Source organism: Gambusia affinis, linkage group LG05, assembly GCF_019740435.1.
Source record: "Gambusia affinis linkage group LG05, SWU_Gaff_1.0, whole genome shotgun sequence".
Taxonomy (NCBI): Eukaryota; Metazoa; Chordata; class Actinopteri; order Cyprinodontiformes; family Poeciliidae; genus Gambusia; species Gambusia affinis.
This window is the reverse complement of record NC_057872.1, coordinates 31,678,535-31,695,924: the sequence shown is the minus strand read 5'-3', so window position 1 is coordinate 31,695,924 and position 17,390 is coordinate 31,678,535. Positions and strand designations below refer to the sequence as shown.

Here is a 17,390-nt window from a genome sequence, read left to right as displayed (position 1 = left end):
GAAGCTCACAATGAACACAACTGAGCTGCAGTGGAAGCTACGCCCCCTAATGTGGGCGGGGCCATGTGGGGCGTGGCTAGGCACAACTTGCCATTCATCAGCAACATTACTGGAAAATCAGTTTAACAGCCACTTTCAGTCTGGTCTCCATGGTTACCGCAGCACTGGGACCGGCCTAGTCAAAGTGTTCAATTATGTCCATATAAACACAGACGGAGGAAGAACCACAGAGCTGGTTCTGGTTCAGAACTCAACTGGTTCCAGTCCGACCTAAAGAACCGGGATTTCTTTGTTTCCATAGGAAACGTCCCATCAAGAGGTCAGAGGTCACATGTGGGGTTACTCTATTGCTCTAGATCTAGAGTTAAAGTTCTAAATGTATAGATCTAGAGCTTTGGATGTAAGAGTTATAGGTCTAGAGTTAAAGATCTTGAGTCAGCTTCAGTTCTTCCAGCTAAACCAGAGACCAGAGTGACCTCTGACCTCTGACCCTCCAGAAGACGAATGGCTCAGCATCTGATGTGTAACGATAAAACTTGACAATTTGTTCACTGTGTTTCTGACTTCAGTGTCATGCTGTGGGCTGGACGACCTTCACTTAGTGACTTTGAGGTCACTTTTTATGAGCAGATCCACCACTGATTGTCTAAAAATGGCCTAGTTAAAGCCTGGACTTCCCATAAATAGGCTGTTCCTCCTGTGTGTCTGATTGAACTGAATTCCAAATAAAATCGATTTGAAATCGGTTTCTTCAGGTTGTCTCATCTTTATTTTAAGTAAATGAATAAAACACCAAAGAGCCTCTGGATTTTATTTGTGTGTTTTTGTCTTTGTTTAACAAGAGGAAGTCCTCTTCAAGTTAACTCGTGACGTCGCCGTTCGTAACCACGCCCCTTCAAAAACACCAAAACCAATATGGCAGACGGCTCTGATGTTCCTGCTGTTCTGGCGCTGCCAGGCCGCCATATTGGCCACAGTTGATGTTTGTTTGTGTGTAAAAGGTTATGAGCTGCAATGCTGCGGGTCACAGAATCCACTCCGGTCGAATTGGACCGGGTAATCCTTGATCTTCTGAAAACCCGCAGCTCACGCTAGTTCCTCCAGAAAAATTCTCATCAACCAATCAAAGGCAGAGCTGTCTGATGTGGAACGTAACGTCAGACCCCGAGAACCAATCCACGGCTCTAATACAAACTACGAGAGGAAGGCCCGCCCCCTGCGTGTCGAACTACAGCGCGCGTGAAGAAGAGTAGAACCGTCCGAATCGGTTCGGTCCGACTGCCGAAGCGACGCTCCGGCTGCAGGTAGGAGCAGTTCGGTTTGACCCGGAGCCCGCGGACAGAGCTAACCGGGCGGTGGGAGGGTGTACTCGGTGTGTGTGTGTGGACAGCCGCTGGAGGAGCGGGGCGGGCGGACACAGACCGGAGAGCCTTACGACTGCGGTTCTACCGGACTCAGTACCGGCTCTGAGTCCACAGTGACCCGCAGTCTACTCTACTGGTGTTCCGTTTCGCTCAGGTTCGGGCTGGAAGTTTGTTCCCGCCGGAACAGAGAAGCTGCAGGGAGAATCAAAGGAACAAATAGGACCTTTGGGGCGCGGGCGCTCCCTGCGGCTGCTGCTGGTACTGCAGCGGCAAGTTAAACTTCAGTCTGAGTTGGGGCTTACAATTAAAATAGTTTCTTCAAAGTTAGATGTAAAATGATGATTAATAAATATTTAAAAAACCGTGCATGAAAACTGTAACATTGATACAGGGAGACATTTTTTATCATTCAGATAAAGGCGGAAAATACAAGGAAAACAGGGAGCTAGAATCAGTGATTACATCAGAATAGGTCTTAATAAATTATGAGTTTATGGAAGATATTGCATATGAATCACAAAGGAGACAAAATAAAACAAATTTCTTGTCATCCTCTAGTCCAGTTGGTGGCAGTAGTGCACCGTTATAGCCGGTCTGCCAAAGAAGACGACAAGACATCATTAGTCATTATAAAACCTTTCCTATCATGAAGGAGAGTTGTCTTTGGGTTGGTTAGAGCCACAAAATTAGTTAGTAATTCTGTCTTTTCCTTATATTAAATAATTATTATGATTACAGCTGTTAGAGCCTCGCTTACACCATTGAGGAAATGTTCAGGATATTTGGCTCTCGGGTCAAATTGATGGAAAATATGAAAAGTTCTCTGCAGCAGTGACGTTATATTATGAAAGTAGAGGCTTCGCGGCTCAGTAGCGAGTCATGTGACTTTAAGCATCAATCTCTGCGTAATGGTGGCGCCTCCTGCTGGTTAAAGGTTTCCAGGTTTTTCTAGACGTCTGGATCCGTTTAATGTTGTGTTTTATTGACATTAATCTTTCTTATACTGATTCCACATGACCTTTGAACTTTTTTAATTCACTCTGTAATAAAGTTATCATAACCGGGTCGAACCGGACCCGGGTTGTTCTGTCTCCTTAGCAACATGGACACTGAGCTGTTTATGGAGTGTGAGGAGGAGGAGCTGGAACCATGGCAACAGGTGGACGACAGCGTGGAGGAAGACGACATGGAGTACACGGACAACTACGGAGAGCCAGGTGGGACAAAAACGCTCTGCTACCTAAGTCCACGTTCGTTGAATTGAATGAAATTATATCAAAATTCATATGGCAAAGTAAGCGCCCTCACATAAAATACAAAACACTACAAAGAAGTAAGACGGAAGGGGGTCTCAAGCTTCCTGTTTTAAAATACTATTTCTGGGCAGCTCAGTTAAAGCCTTTAAACAAGATGGCTGAACATTCAGCAAGCAAAGTGCTCAGTACCATTAAAGGTATTGCCATTTTTAGATATCCCAGTAAAGGAACTGCCATTGTGGACTAAAACCACACTTGACATTTGAAACAAAGTGCAAATTTCTTTCAAGCTACCAAAAGTTTTATCAGTATTAACAAGCATTGGACATATTAAATCCTTCACACCCAATCTCTTGGACAAAAATGTTTCTAAATGGGTTGAACAGGGGCTTACATTTCTTCATCAGTTGATCAACAGGAACAACCTTATGTCGTTTGAAGAGTTATGTAGGAATTTTCATCTCCAGAAAAGTGATTTCTTTAGATATTTACAGCTGCGCTCTGGGAAAAAGTACTAAACCCAACACCATTAGAAAACCTTCTAATCCATTACCAGAAAGGGGGAGGAGATAAAACATTAATAGCAAAGTTATATAGTGTATTTCTGTCAATGAACCTTAACAAAACCACTTGGACCAAACAAAGATGGGAGGCAGAGACGATGAAAATAATCTCTGACGAGGCTGGGAGGGAGTCTGGACTGAGGCTCAGAGGTACAAACTCAAATATGTGGCGGGAATAGAAATGGAAAATTATTAGCAGATATTTCAGGACCCCAGATGTGGTTGCCAAGATGGATCCTAAAGTACCAAGCTTGTGTTGGTCCCCAATCAGACACAGATTGTTTGGTCATGCCCCAAACTTCAAAACTTTAGGTTGAGGTGTACAGAACTATAAATCATATCTTCCCAGGAGTTACACCAAAGGATGTTGCAGTTGCGTTACTTGGTATTTTACCAGATGGTTTGTAAGGACGAGCCAAAGCATTTCTGTTAAATGTCCTTTTTACAGCAGCCCTGAAATGCATCACAATCAGGTGGATGCAGCTGGAGCCTCTTTCCTACGACTTATGGGTTCAAAAAGTAAGGGAATTGTATAAAATGGAAAAGATAACCTACTCATTAAGACTTCAAAAAAAGACTTTTATCCTGCGCTGGGGGCCAGCAGAGGCTCTGTGGATGTAAATAAACCCAACAAGTTTGTCTCTTGGCATTTGGTGTTTAGCTATCCGCCCAAAGTGTTTCCTTATTCTGGGGTTGTATGACGATGAACCTACAATTGTGACTAAGATGTTTATTTTATGAAAAACTTCATATTGTCAACATTTGTGTCATGTACCATTGATGCATGGTTGTATTATTGTGCTGACATTATTGTATTGGTCTTCTGGACCTGAGCTGGGCTCCAGGTACCTGCACATTTTCTGGAAGAACCTGAACAGAACAGCATCTTTAGAGATGGTCTGCAGCGGACCAGGTTTCAGCTTCACACCAGAACATTTTAGCTTCAGAACTTCTACAGGGGATGTGCGAACTGGAACGTTCTATATCATCATTAGATTTAACTGAAGCTAATGCTAAAGCGCTTCACCAACAGTGTATTTAGCAGAAGGGTCAAAGGTCGGGGGTGTTGCAGCGTGGTTGGAGATGCTGGTCCACCTGGACAGGTGCAGCAGGATCAAAGGTTGACCTGATGTTCTGTTTCCACAGTGGAGGATTCTTCACCCTGTGAGACTCCGCCTCCCAGGTCTCCCCTGCCCAGCACACCTGTCCCAGCAGGTGAGTGTCCCCGCCCCCCCAGGTGATTCCAGGTGCACCAGTGCTCATCTGTCTGTCTCTCAGGTGCACTGCCCTTCATCTGCTCGGCTCGTCCTCCATCTCTCTCCGTCTCCACCTCCAAGCCCGCTGCCTCAGCCCCGGCCCCCAGGGCTCAGGCCCCGCCCCTCAGGCCCCTCATCCTGACGCAGACCGCCAGTGGAACATTCCTCCTGCCGGCCGGGCCTGGCGCCGGCACCACCCAGCCCATCCTCCTCACCGCGCAGGTACGGGGCTGTGCCCGAGGCCACTGGCCCGTTTCCACGGTGACCTGGATGCTGATGGCATGCTTTCTGTTGCAGGGCTTCCAGGTTCCCACGGTGATGACTCCCGGCGCGCCGCTGGTTCTCAACCTGCAGCCCAACCTGCAGACGGTCCAGCTGATTCAGTGTAGGTCCGCTCGGCCCGGATCCCACGCCTCTGACCTCTGACCTCGCTCACCTGCCCCTTGTCTCCACAGCGTCAACTCTGGGCCAGCTGGTCCGACCCGCTGTGGCCGTGTCTACTGTGCTGTCTCAGAACCAGACCGGACCCGGTCCAGCCCACCCGGGATCCGGCTTCACCACTTTGACCATCAGAACCAGCGCTCCAGGATCTGGTGAGCCTCTCGGTGCTACGCCAGATTCTGATCCGACCTGTTGGACTCACCACTCTGCTGCTGTTTTACAGTTAACCTGCAGGTGGCGCCTGTAGGCGGCACCGGTTCCCTCAAGCTGGGCGGTTCTCCGGGCCTCCGGACCGCTTCCACCAATGGAGTCCTGAAGGCCACGCCCCTCAGTCCCGCCACAGGTGAGACACCCAGGTCCAGTCAGTTACCTGGAGCGGTTAGGATCCGGTTCTGTAACCGATGGCAACCAGAAGGATTCCCGGACCGGTTCAGACAAACAATTCCTGCATCACCTGCCCCCACAGCTCCAGGCCCCACCCAGCGTGTGGTTACCATGGCGACCGTGGCTGCGCCCCCCCGGGTGGTGATGAGTGTGGAGGAGTTTTACTATGGCAGGTTCAGCGGAGACGTCAGCCTGAGGAGGCCGCCGCCGCCTGGTGCCGCCATCTTCGCTTTTACCTGCAACATCTGCTGCTTCAGGGCAGAGAACAACCTCAGGTGGGCACACCTGGACTCCCTTGGACTCACTTGGACCCACCTGGACCCACCTGGACTCACCTGGACTCACCTGGACTCCCTTGGACTCACCTGAACTCCCTTGGACTCACCTGCACTCACCTGGACGCCCCTGGACTCCCTTGGACCCACCTGGACCCACCTGGACCCACCTGGACTCACCTGGACTCCCTTGGACTCACCTGGACTACCTTGGACTCCCTTGGACTCCCCTGGACTCCCCTGGACTCACCTGGACTCCCTTGGACTCACCTGGACTCCCCTGGACTCACCTGGACTCCCTTGGACTCACCTGGACTACCTTGGACTCCCTTGGACTACCTTGGACTTACCTGGAGTCACCAGAACCCACTGGAACCCACCTGTTTCCCTGTTCACCAGTTTACCTGTGCCTCCAGGTTGATGCAGCATGTCCTTCACCACTCGGAGCTGGTAGTGGAGAGTAAAGAGCGTCAGTGCTGTCGGTTCTGCTACCGCCAGTTCTCGTCCCAGAGCCAGCTGAGGGACCACCAGGACCAGGTCCACGGCTCCTCCCAGTCCACCTGTAAGAGCCTCACCTGTGGCGGCCAGGTGTTCTCCTGCTTCTGCTTCATCCTGTCTGTCTTCTCCTCCAGGTCTTTGTCGGATCTGTGAGTGGGCCTTCGACAGCGAGCCGGCCTTCCTCAACCACATGAAGTCCAACCACAAGCCGGGCGAGATGCCCTACGTCTGCCAGGTGAGTGCCCCGCTCCCCCCACATCCTCTCTCTCATCGCTGGCTCTGACCTCTGGTGTGTCTCCAGGTGTGCTCGTTTCGCTCGTCTTTCTACTCGGACGTCGTGCAGCACTTCGCCACCTTCCACAGAGAGACGCCATTCCTGCTCTGCGTCTTCTGCCTGAAGGTGATGAAGAACCCCAGCAACTACCAGCAGCACCTGTTCAGGCACAAGGTGAGCATACACCTTTACACACACACACACACACACCGACACACACCCACACACACATGCACGTTTGTGCAGCTATCTTTGCGGGGACTTTCCATTGACTTCCATTCATTTCTACAGCCTCAACCTAACCCGAACCATTACATACCTAACCCTAACCCTATCTCAATTCACACCTTAGTCCTAAATCTGACCCCTGACCCAAAAACAGTGTTTCCCCTTGGGACCAGGCTTCGGTCCCCACAAGGAGCAGCGGGTCCCACAACGTAGTGTCAGGAAAATGGTCCCCACAAGGTATTAGAAACAAACGCGCGCACACACACACACACACACACACAAACACACAGACCAGGTAGTTCGGTCTGCATGTTGCTCCTGTCCCTTTAAGTAATTGGGGAGTTGTGGGAATCATGTGAAGTTTCTGATTGTTTTTGCAGGTGAATAGAGTGAAAGAACTTTTACTTTGAAAGGTAACCCCTGTCTTCCTGTGTCAGCTGAGCCAGGCCTTCCATTGCAACAGATGTCGCCTTCAGTTCACCTTCTTGAAAGACAAGATGCAGCACAAGGTGGAGAACCACCGCAGCTTCCGCCGGCCGCCGCAGCTGGAGGGGCTGCCACCGGGGTCAAAGGTGAGCACTGCCCACACCTGCTCCAGTCTATGATGATGTCACAGCTTCTCAGGCAGAGTGTGCTCTGTCGCTGTCTCTAGGTAACGATCCGGACCTACGGGAAGGTCAGGCCTCCGATGGCATCAAACTGCATTTTTCAGCCCAACAGAATCAAAACCGAGCCGATGTTCCCAATCCAGAAGAACCCCCCGCTGTTCAAAGTTCCCAAGTCCCCGACCCGGAGGGGGCCGGGCTGCCGGGAGCCCTGCAGGTGAGGTTGCAGCGCCACGTCCATCCTGCAGAGAGCAGCAGAGGACAGCCAGGCTGGAAGAGCTAAAATGTTACTAAGAATTAAACCAGAACCAGAGGAGTTCTGTCAGGTTCTGAGTGTTCCTTCAGCCCGTTTGTCTCCTGCAGGTTCTGGTCGATGGACCGCTTGGTGTGTCTGGAGTGTGGAACCGATGCGTCGGACTTGACGGCTCATTACCCGACCTACGTCCACTGCCTGCTGTGTCCCTACAGCAGCTGCTGCTCCCGGGCCTACGCCGCCCACATGATCCAGTAAGACTCCCAGTACCACCCAGTACTACAGGGTACTACATAGTAGGGCTGTTGTGATTATGGTAGTAATGTACTGATTATTCTGACAATTAGTCCAGTAGAGTCGTGTTTGGTAGTAGCTACTTATTTAGCAAAAGAAATCTATGAAAGAAAAAATGATGGTAAAAACAATTCAGGTCCTTCTATTAATAAGAAAACATTTTATTGTATTTAAACTTTATTCTCAAGTATGAAGTGTGGAAAAATGCACAAGTGGAAACACAGATGAGGAATATTAAGTGAATTTAAATGGAACATCATTAAACGTCCATCCATCCATTTTCTATACACCCTTCGTCCCTAATGGGGTCAGGAGGGTTGCTGGTTCCCCTCCAGTTACGTTCTGGGTGAGAGGCGGGGTCACGGGGTCACCCTGGACAGGTCGCCAGTCTGTCGCAGGGCAACATAGAGACACACAGAGACACACACACACTCACACACACATTTAGAGAGAGCAATTAACCTGACAGTCATGTTTTTGGACTGTGGGAGGAAGCCGGAGAACCCGGAGAGAACCCACCATGCACAGGGAGAACATGCAAACTCCATGCAGAAAGACCCCGGGCCGGGAATCGAACCCAGGACCTTCTTGCTGCAAGGCAACAGCTCTACCAACTGCACCACTGTGCAGCCGCATTAAACATTACCTTTCATATTATACTTCACTTTCAGTCTCAGGTTTAAAGGAAAAACAAGTAGATATTTATACTCTTTGTGATTATTAATCTTTCACATCATTTGTCTTAATCAAAAGTTCATGTAATATTAGCCTAAATGTTTCATCATTCATGTAAAATATCCAGATTCAGTTCCAACAATCACAGATAAACATTCAGTTCTGCACTTCACTCACTGAGCTGTTCTGTTTAGCTTAACCTTTCTCTGCGCTAATAGCACCTAGCTGCTAGTAGCACTTAGCTGCTAATAGCACTTAGCTTTCATCATCGGCTCACTGGCAGAAGTGAAGCTGTTGCAATCCTCATCCTGGGTAACAGAGCATGGTTCTGTTGGATTTTTCTCTAACTGGTTCTGGTTCTGTTGGGTTCCAGCCACCACGTCCGCGGCTCCAGGGATAAGGTGCTTCCTCTGCAGAAGGCCCCGCCCCCTTGGTAAGGACCAATCAGCTGCTGGGTGCGTGACCTGGTAGTAGCGCTGCGTGCTGATTCGTTGCTTTGTCTCCTGCAGCGCCTTCCTGCTGCGCTGCTCTGAATGCGGCTTCCTGCCTCAGACGGCAGATCAGATGGCCGAACACCTGCTGAGCAACCCGGAGCACGACGGCGCCACCTGCTGCTCCCGTGGTGAGGCTGCACCTCCATGCACTGGACCTGCTCAGAGCCCTGTCCAGATTCTGGTTCTGTTGTCTGACGGCGTTCAGTGGAGCTGACGTCGTGCACACTGACCCGAGGTCAGACTGCAGCCTCCTGGGCGCCGTGGCGACCAGCAGGCAGAGGAGGAAAAAGGGTTTCTTCATGATCTTCATGGAGATTTCCCAGCAGGAAGTTTTGCTGCACTCAGAACTCAGAGCTGGTTCTGTCCAAATGGAACCAGCACTTTAGCATTAGCAGAAGGTAATGCTAAAGTGCCAAATGAAACCGTGTTTAGGCCGGTGGTGATAAACGATAAATCGATTACTCGTACGATAAATTAAAACTATCGAGGTCATTTTAATTATCGTCTCTTCCAGCCTTTTTCTCTTTCTGTTGATGACACTGAATGAAAAAAGGTTCAACTCCGCTGCTCTCCACCGACCCTCCCTTCCTCATTTCCTCAGTGTAATGTCCAGTTCACACTACACCATCTTAGAGCTGTCGGCCGATTGTCGGCCCATTTCCAAAACTTGAGAGACCAAACATTAGCCGACAGAAATCCTAGGTAGAACGGTTCCATCGGGTTCCATCGGGCCGTGTGGTGTCCAACAATGGGCACAAAATAATGGCTACAAGTCCAGTGAAGTCATTTTAAAACCAGGTATTAATCAATGCTTTACTACAATCTCCCTGCAGTGCATGTGTCTCTAGTGTCAGCGTAACGTCCTGACTGAATGAAAACCATTAGAACCTTTTTATGTCACGTTAACGAAGAACAGCTGAAAAGTTACCGGGTTCATCAACACTTTGGTGTTTTTATGCAAGTACATTTTTGTTAATGGAGACTGAGAATCCATTTTATTTTTGGTTGTTTTGTTTATATCAATCAATCAAATGTTATTAGTATCACATTTCAGCATCAAGGCTTTTCAAAGAGCTTCACATCAAATCAAACACAGAATCAATAATCAAAACACGACATTAAATCAGGTTCTGTCAATAAATTTATAATTGATCACGTTTCTAATAAAAATCCTAATCAGGTTGGTTTTTAGTTGAGATTTAAAGGAAGTCAGTGTTTCAGCGGTTTTACAGTTTTCTGGAAGTTTGTTCCAGATTTTTGGTGCATAGATGCTAAATGCTGCTTCTCCTCGTTTGGTTCTGGTTCTGTGGATGCAGAGCAGAACCAGAACCAGAACCTGAGAGTTCTGGAAGGTTGATACAACAGCAGCAGATCTTTAATGTATTGTGGTGCTAAACCATTCAGTGATTTATAAACTAGCAACAGTATTTTAAAGTCTATTCTTTGAGCTACAGGGAGCCAGTGGAGAGACTTTAAAACTGGTGTTATGTGCTCTATCTTCCTGGTTTTAGTCAGAACTCCAGCAGCAGCATTCTGGATCAGCTGCAGCTGTTTGATTGATTTGTTGGACAGACCTGTGAAGACACTGTTACAATAATCAATACGACTGAAGATAAAGGCATGGATGAGTTTCTGTAGATCTGGCTGAGACATTAGTCCTTTAATCCTGGAAATGTTCTTCAGGTGATAGAAGGCCGACTTTGTGACTGTCTTTATGTGACTCTGTTAAAAGATATCACAGTGGGAAAAAAGTTTTTATATCTCCTTGTTAAAATGATGAAAGGCCTGAAACTGACATCACAGGTCGGCTGAGGCAACATCCAGAAAATCATATTCTCTGAATTTTTTTTTCTTTTTAGGATTTATTTGCAAATTATGATGAAAGAAAATATTTCTAAAATCCAAACAGACTTGTAAGTTCTCCTGTAAGAGGCTCCTCTGTCCTCCATTCATTACTGTTTAACTTGCCACAAACAGTCACTGCAACCTCCACTGTGGTGAAGAGCAACGAGCTGAAACTAATCTGGAGGAAAGGCAAGCAGCTGATCACTGATCATCTCCCTCCATCAGATCTCCAAACGATCACAAGAACAGAGAGCAAACATCCCAGGCTGCTGTCGGTAACAGGGACTCCGGTTCTGTTTTGGCCGTACAGAACCGGGCCGTCTGGATGCTCCAGAAGAGCATCGGCAGGATGTCGTACGGCCAGAAACCCGGCTGGGCGTGTTTGGAGGGCAGTGCATGCTGAGCTGCATCCAAAGAACACCATACCTACTGTGAAGCATGGGGGCGGCAGCATCATGCTTTGGGCCTGCAAAGGGACAGGGACGGATCCTGAAGCCATGAATGGGGCCGAGCCCCAAAACCCCGCTGCCTGGAGGAAAGGGCCAGCATTCCAGCTGCAGTTGGTCTAACCTGCTGAAGACGAACTGAAAACGTTTCCCTGTCAGAGATGAACGTCTGAAACAATTACCTTCAACCATCATTTGCAAATAAACAATAAAAAAATCAGACAGGATGATTTTCTACATAACTTTCCTCATGTTGTGTCGTTGTAGACGTTCCACGTCACAAAGTGATTTTTTCACTCCTGCTGTCAGTTGTACAGCTGTTGAGTATTGATAACTTCAAAATAAGAGCATAAACACAAACGACTAACAACTTGAAGAATGAACAGAAAAAGAAAAAGAAGCTTTAGGAGAATCAGGGAAAAGCTGCTCAACATTTACAGAGTTAGCAGAAGCGCTAAGCAAAAACTGAGCTCCACTGTTAGCACGTTAGCATAACAGTTCAGACGCGGCGCCGTCCGAACGGGTCCCTGGTCCCGACGGGTCCCTGGTCCCTGAGGTCCAGCTGAGGATCCAGAACCCAGAAGGTCAGCAGTTTCCTGAAATACGCTGACCTTGAAACCCGGAGCTCTGGGTTGGTTCTGAAGGTTCTGAAGGTTCTGAAGGGCTGCAGTGAACCCAGAACCTGCGGTTCTGCTAACCACTCTTCTCCTTCTGTTGTCCAGAGTACGTTGAGCCTGACATCCCGCTGTGCCTCAGCGCAGAGCAGCGGTCTTCAGAGGAACTGGACCAGAACCAGGACTCAGCAGAACCGGCCTGGAAGCTGGCAGAGAGCTGGAAACGTCCGGAAGAGAGTCCCTGGACCCCGATCCAGTCCTTCACCCAGCCCAGCGGGCCCAACCACTTCCTGTCCAAGAACAGCGACGCCATCGACTTCTTCAGCCTGCTGTTCCCCCCGCCGCTCGTCGAGCTCATCGCCAAGGAGACCAACGCCCACGCCAAGGCGAGCCGCCTGCTGGGCTGCTGCCCGCCCGACTGGGTCCCCGTCACCGGCCGGGAGGTCAAAGGTTTCCTGGGCCTGGTGATCCTGATGGGCGTCCACAGCCTGCCGGACCCGGCGCACTACTGGTCCTTCAACCACTTTGACAACAGCTACACCTTCCACCGCGCCATGCCGCTGCGCCGCTTCCAGCAGCTCGCCGCACACCTCCGCATGGGCAGCTTCGTGGGCGAGCTCCACGGCCCGACCCGCTCCGCCGACCCGCTGCACGCCTTCCGGCCCATGCTGGACCTTCTGGGCGGCGCCATGTGGGACGCCTACCGGCCCAACTGCTGCCTGGCTGTGGACCGGGCGCTGCTGCCCAGCCTGGAGGGCGAGGAGCGCGGCGCCCACGGCCAGCCTCAGGTCTGGCTGCTCTGCGACTCCAAGTCTGGCTACTGCCACCGCCTGTCCATCCAGCTGGGGGAGCGGCGCGGCCCGGACCTGGGCTTCAGCGTGGTTCCGGAGCTGGTCCGGGACCTGGACAACAAGCACCACCAGCTGTTCCTGGCCAACTCGCTGGCCTCCGTCCCGCTCATGCAGACGCTGCTGCAGCAGAACATCTACGCCTGCAGCTCCTTCCCGCCGCCCAGCCCCGTCCTGCCCCGCCCGCTGTGGGACGACGGCGAGTTGCGCAACCCGGGAGACTTCCTGCAGAGGCAATGCGGCCCCCTGCTGGCCACCCGCTGGCGCGACACCAAGGAGACGGGCTGCCTGTCGACCAACGCGGCGCCGGGTCAGCCGGACGCCGTCTGGAGGAGCAAGGCGGGCGAGCTGGTGACCATCGAGCGGCCCATGGCGTTCCGCCTGCTGCAGGAAAACATGCGGGGCGTGGACATCTGCAAGCAGCTGCTGGCCTGCAACCCGCTGGGAGGCGTGCCACATGACCGCCACTGGCGCAACCTGTTCTGGTTCCTGGTCAACCTGAGCGTGGTCAACGCCTTCATCGTAATGCGGGAGAGCCGCAAGGACAACCCGCCCGCCTGGGTGCAGGACGGCCTGTTCAGCCAGCTGGCCTTCCGCCGCCGGCTGGGCAACCAGCTGGCCCGCTGCGCCCAGAGGCACGGCGAGGCGCCAGAGTCGCCAGGGGCCCGTGGGGCCCGGCCCGCCGCCGAGGAGCCCGTCCAGCAGCGGCACAAGATGACGAAGATCAGCAGCGTCTCCAAGCGCTGCAGGAACTGCAACATGAAGAACCTGCGGCATGAGAGCGTGTACGGCTGCACCGTCTGCGACGCCAACCTGTGCAAGCGGCCCAGCTGCTTCTGGGAGTTCCACGGCCTGCCGCCGCCGCACCGGGGTGAGTCCGCCGCCACCAGCACCGGTTCTGGCCGGTCCAAACGCTGACCTGCGCTCTGTTTCAGGGTCGACCAAGCTGGGCTTCCTGAAGGACAGACTCAGGTAAGGGGCGCTCCGGTTCTGGCCTGGTTCTGGTGGAGCTGTGTGGTAACCCGGTGTGTGTTGCTGCAGCGGAGAGATCGTCATGGATGAGGTCAGCGTGGACGAGACGTTGGGCCCCGTGGAGGACCTGGACTTTTCCGAGGACGAGCCAGAGGACGAGGAGGAGATGAACCCGACCGGAACCGGTCCAGAGTGCGGTCCAGAGTCTGGTCCAGAGTCTGGTCCGCCTACCGACAGCGGGCCGTGGCGAACCGCGGCGCAGCCGGCCGCGGTTCGCCACAGCCCGCTGTCGGTGCGGCAGCTCCGCATCATCCTGTTTGCGCTGTGTGAAGGTCTGCGGCAGGCGAGCCGCGTCTTCTCCACCGACCCGCAGCTGATCCGGCGCTGGCTGCGGGAGGCGCGGGCGCGGCCGGCGCAGGAGGAGGAGCGGCATGCGGACGGCGCCGCGCGCATGGTGGCCTGGGTGCTGTCCATGCGGGAGCAGCAGCTGCCGCTCACCGAGAGCAACCTGTTCAACAAGGCGTCCATCTTGAAGAAGAAGAAGGCGTTCGGCGACGCCTTCCGGATCTCCTACGACTGGGCCGTCGGCTTCCTGCTGCGCCACCGGCTAGGCGTCTGCAGGGCGGGTCGGGCCGCGGGCCTGGGCCGGGCCGTGCCGCCGCCGCTTTGGGGCCGAGTCGCCGCCTTCAGGGAGTTCACGCGGCGGGCGGTGCGGGCCCACCGGCTGGCGCGGCGCGCCGTGGCCGCCGTGGACGAGCTCTGCCTCTTCGTGGACTTCCGGCTGGTCCAGGACCGGTCCAGGCGTCGCGAGGCGCTGGAGCTGACCGGGTCCTCGCCGCTGCTCACCGTCTACCTGGCGATTCTGGCTGACGGCGGTGTGCTGCCGGCGCTGGTTCTGCTCAGTCGGCCGGTCCCGCAGGCGGCGCCACCCGACCTCGCGCTGCTGGAGGTCCGGGCGGACGGCCTGAGCGCCGAAGACGCCCTGGACCTCTGGACCACCAAGGTCTGGCTGCCGCACCTGTCCAGCCCGGCCCGTTCCGGGAAGTCCCTGCTGGTTCTGGACCGGCACCGGGAGCACCTGGCCGACCCGTTCCTGGCGGCGCTGAGCGCAGCCCGCAGCCTGCCGGCCGTCATCCCCACAGGATGCTCCTTCTGTCTGCAGCCGCTGGACGTCTGCCTGAAGCCGGCACTGCAGCGCTTCCTGCTGGCCCGCTGGGCCCGGTTCGCAGCCGGACCGGAACCGGAGCTGGACAACCCGACCCAAAAGCCACAGGACAACGTGACTCGGATGCTGGTGGACTGGCTGCTGGACGCTATGACACACCTGCGCCGCCTGCCGCTCACCTGGAGGACGTCCTTCCAGCTGACCGGACTCCTGCAGGACCAGACTGGGCCAGAACCACGGGACCAGCAGGCAGAACTCATCAAAACCCTGACATGCATCCTGCTGGGTCCAGACGCAGCAGAAACAGAACCGGCTGAACTACAGGAGGACGAAGACCAGGACGGGGACGGACAGGAGACATCCGAGGAGAAATCCCAGTCCAAAGACGACGAGACGAAGGAGACGGAGGACAGGAAGGAGACGGAGGACAGGAAGGAGATGGAGGACAGGAAGGAGATGGAGGACAGGAAGGAGACGGAGGACAGCTTGGCAGCAGAGACACTAGAGGACAGCGAGGAAGAGGAGGGACAGCAGAGACACGAGGAGACGAAGGAGGTGAGCAGAGAGAGACGGGAGACGCGGATCGAGATTGGGGAGGAAGTCGGAGACGAGTGGAAGATCCAGAGCGACGGCACCAGAACCGAGGAAGACAGCTGAGGTCCTGACCCGATTCTGACTCGGAAAGCCCGTGCTCCCCCCAGTGGCCGACAGAGGAACTGCTTCCGCCTGCTGGTCAGTTGGACTGGAACCAAAACCGGGCTCTGTCCGGATCCGGCGGGCAAACGTTTTTAATGGACCTTTATTTAAAAATCACTGAGGTTTAACATGAGCCAATCAGAGACAAAGGGGCGGGGCTTCAGCACCATCAGACGGTCCAGGTGTCACACCTGAGGTTGTAATGAACAGAACACCATGAATGTTTACAGTCTGAGCTGCTCTGATCAAAATGGGTCATCAGAACCACCAGTAACTTCAGAACCAGCTTTAGATGAGCAAACAGAAGTGAGTGGCGCCATGGCGACAGACGATTCTCCACCATGCTGCAGCTACTTCCTGTTAGCAGGAGGCTACTTTCAATCTGATCTGCTGCTGATCTGATCAATGATAGGCTGGAAGGAGAGTACTAGCTTGCATTAGCTTTGGGTAAGCTAACAACTAGCATGCCTAGGCTGGTCCCCTACTTCATTTGCTATCCATTAGCATTTGCAAGGCTAGCATTAGCTCTAAAGAGGCTAGCACTAGCATTGTGTAGGCTAGCAAGATGCTTGTGTCTTATTATAAAATGCCTAAACACGGCGTCAATGTTAGCAACATTTAATGGATGTTGCTTACAGATAATGCATGAGAAATGTTTTTATCCATGTTTAGAGGAAAAGGTTCAAGTAATGAGCGACCAGACTACGCATGCTATTTAGCTAGAACTAATGCTAACCTAAACTGGGCTTTCATCAGTGTATCCAAGGCTACAGTTAGCTTATCCATTCTAATGGACAGCAGATGAAGTAGGGGACCGTGCTAGTTGTTAGCCTACCTAAAGCTAGTTCTAGCTAGTACTCTCCTTCCAGCCTATCATTGATCAGATCAGCAGCATCAGATTGAAAGTAGCCTCCTGCTACCAGGAAGTAGCTGCAGCCAGGTGGAGAATCGTCCAGTGTGTGTGTGTGTGTGTGTGTGTGTGTGTGTGTTAGAGAAGATGACTCCTCTTCCTCACCTTCAGGAGGAAGAGCAACGTTAATGTCTGGTTTTGTTTTGATGATGTCACCGCGGCCCTGGAAGCTGATTGGCTGCTGTTATTTTTGAACACTTCCTGTTTCGGTTGTCAGAACACGCTGATGAATAAAGCAACATGTCCAGGTGAGCCGCCTGTTCTCTGGGCCTGAAAACAACAAAACAACTTTTCCAGGATTTTCCAGGACGTTTTCCTCCAGGTTCAGTCCAGTTCCTGCTGGATCTCTGAATCAGAACCGGGTTCTCCTCTAGAACCTGGTTAGATAAAGATCAACAACGACACGTCATATTGCACTTTAATATTATTATGCCTCAGTATTATTATATTTTAATATTATTAGACTAATAATCATTTGTCCTTAAGTCACAAACAGGATATGCTAATTAGATGCTACAGATTCTGTTAGTGGGATGAAATGAATCTGATGTTCATTAACACTAATATAAATATTTATTCATATAAAGTATAAATGCGTCCCAAACGCTGAGCTGCAGGTTTTCAGCCCAGAGTTTCGTCTGCAGGTTGATGGAGATTATTTATGTTTACCAGGAAGAATAAGACGTTTTCATCGCTGGACTCAGGAAGGATTTTGATGAGTGAAGATGATTTGGTGTAGAGATGAACTCGAAGCCACTGGCTTGTTTTGATCAGAGGATCTGAAACATTAATGATTCTATAAACGAGGTGATTTTCTTCCTGTCTATTTCAGTTTAGTGTCTGAGTGAAATAAGCACCAGTAATATCTATAAATCCAGGACTGAACCGGGGTTTTGACTTTATTTTTATATAAATCCAAAGGTTTGACCAGTTCTACATCAAATCGAAATATATTGGAGCCACTTTTATTATTTTGACATTAACTAAAGAATTTGAATTAATATAAGTTACAAAAAGATTACATTTCTCTTTGG

At 51.8% G+C, this 17,390-nt stretch overlaps 1 protein-coding gene across 1 annotated transcript; it reads left to right on the top strand.

Moving 5' to 3' along the window:
* Positions 1-898: 898 nt before the first annotated feature.
* On the top strand, positions 899-16,608 carry pogzb (pogo transposable element derived with ZNF domain b). Its single transcript, XM_044116613.1, has 19 exons — positions 899-1,304; positions 2,463-2,581; positions 4,330-4,398; positions 4,462-4,661; positions 4,737-4,824; positions 4,895-5,032; positions 5,104-5,223; positions 5,347-5,539; positions 5,956-6,101; positions 6,172-6,272; positions 6,339-6,485; positions 6,977-7,111; positions 7,192-7,361; positions 7,508-7,651; positions 8,740-8,799; positions 8,876-8,988; positions 11,874-13,484; positions 13,549-13,585; positions 13,655-16,608. The coding sequence occupies exons 2-19, from the start codon at positions 2,467-2,469 to the stop codon at positions 15,405-15,407; spliced, it is 5,340 nt and encodes a 1,779-aa protein (XP_043972548.1). The 5' UTR covers positions 899-1,304; positions 2,463-2,466; the 3' UTR covers positions 15,408-16,608.
* Positions 16,609-17,390: the final 782 nt, after the last annotated feature.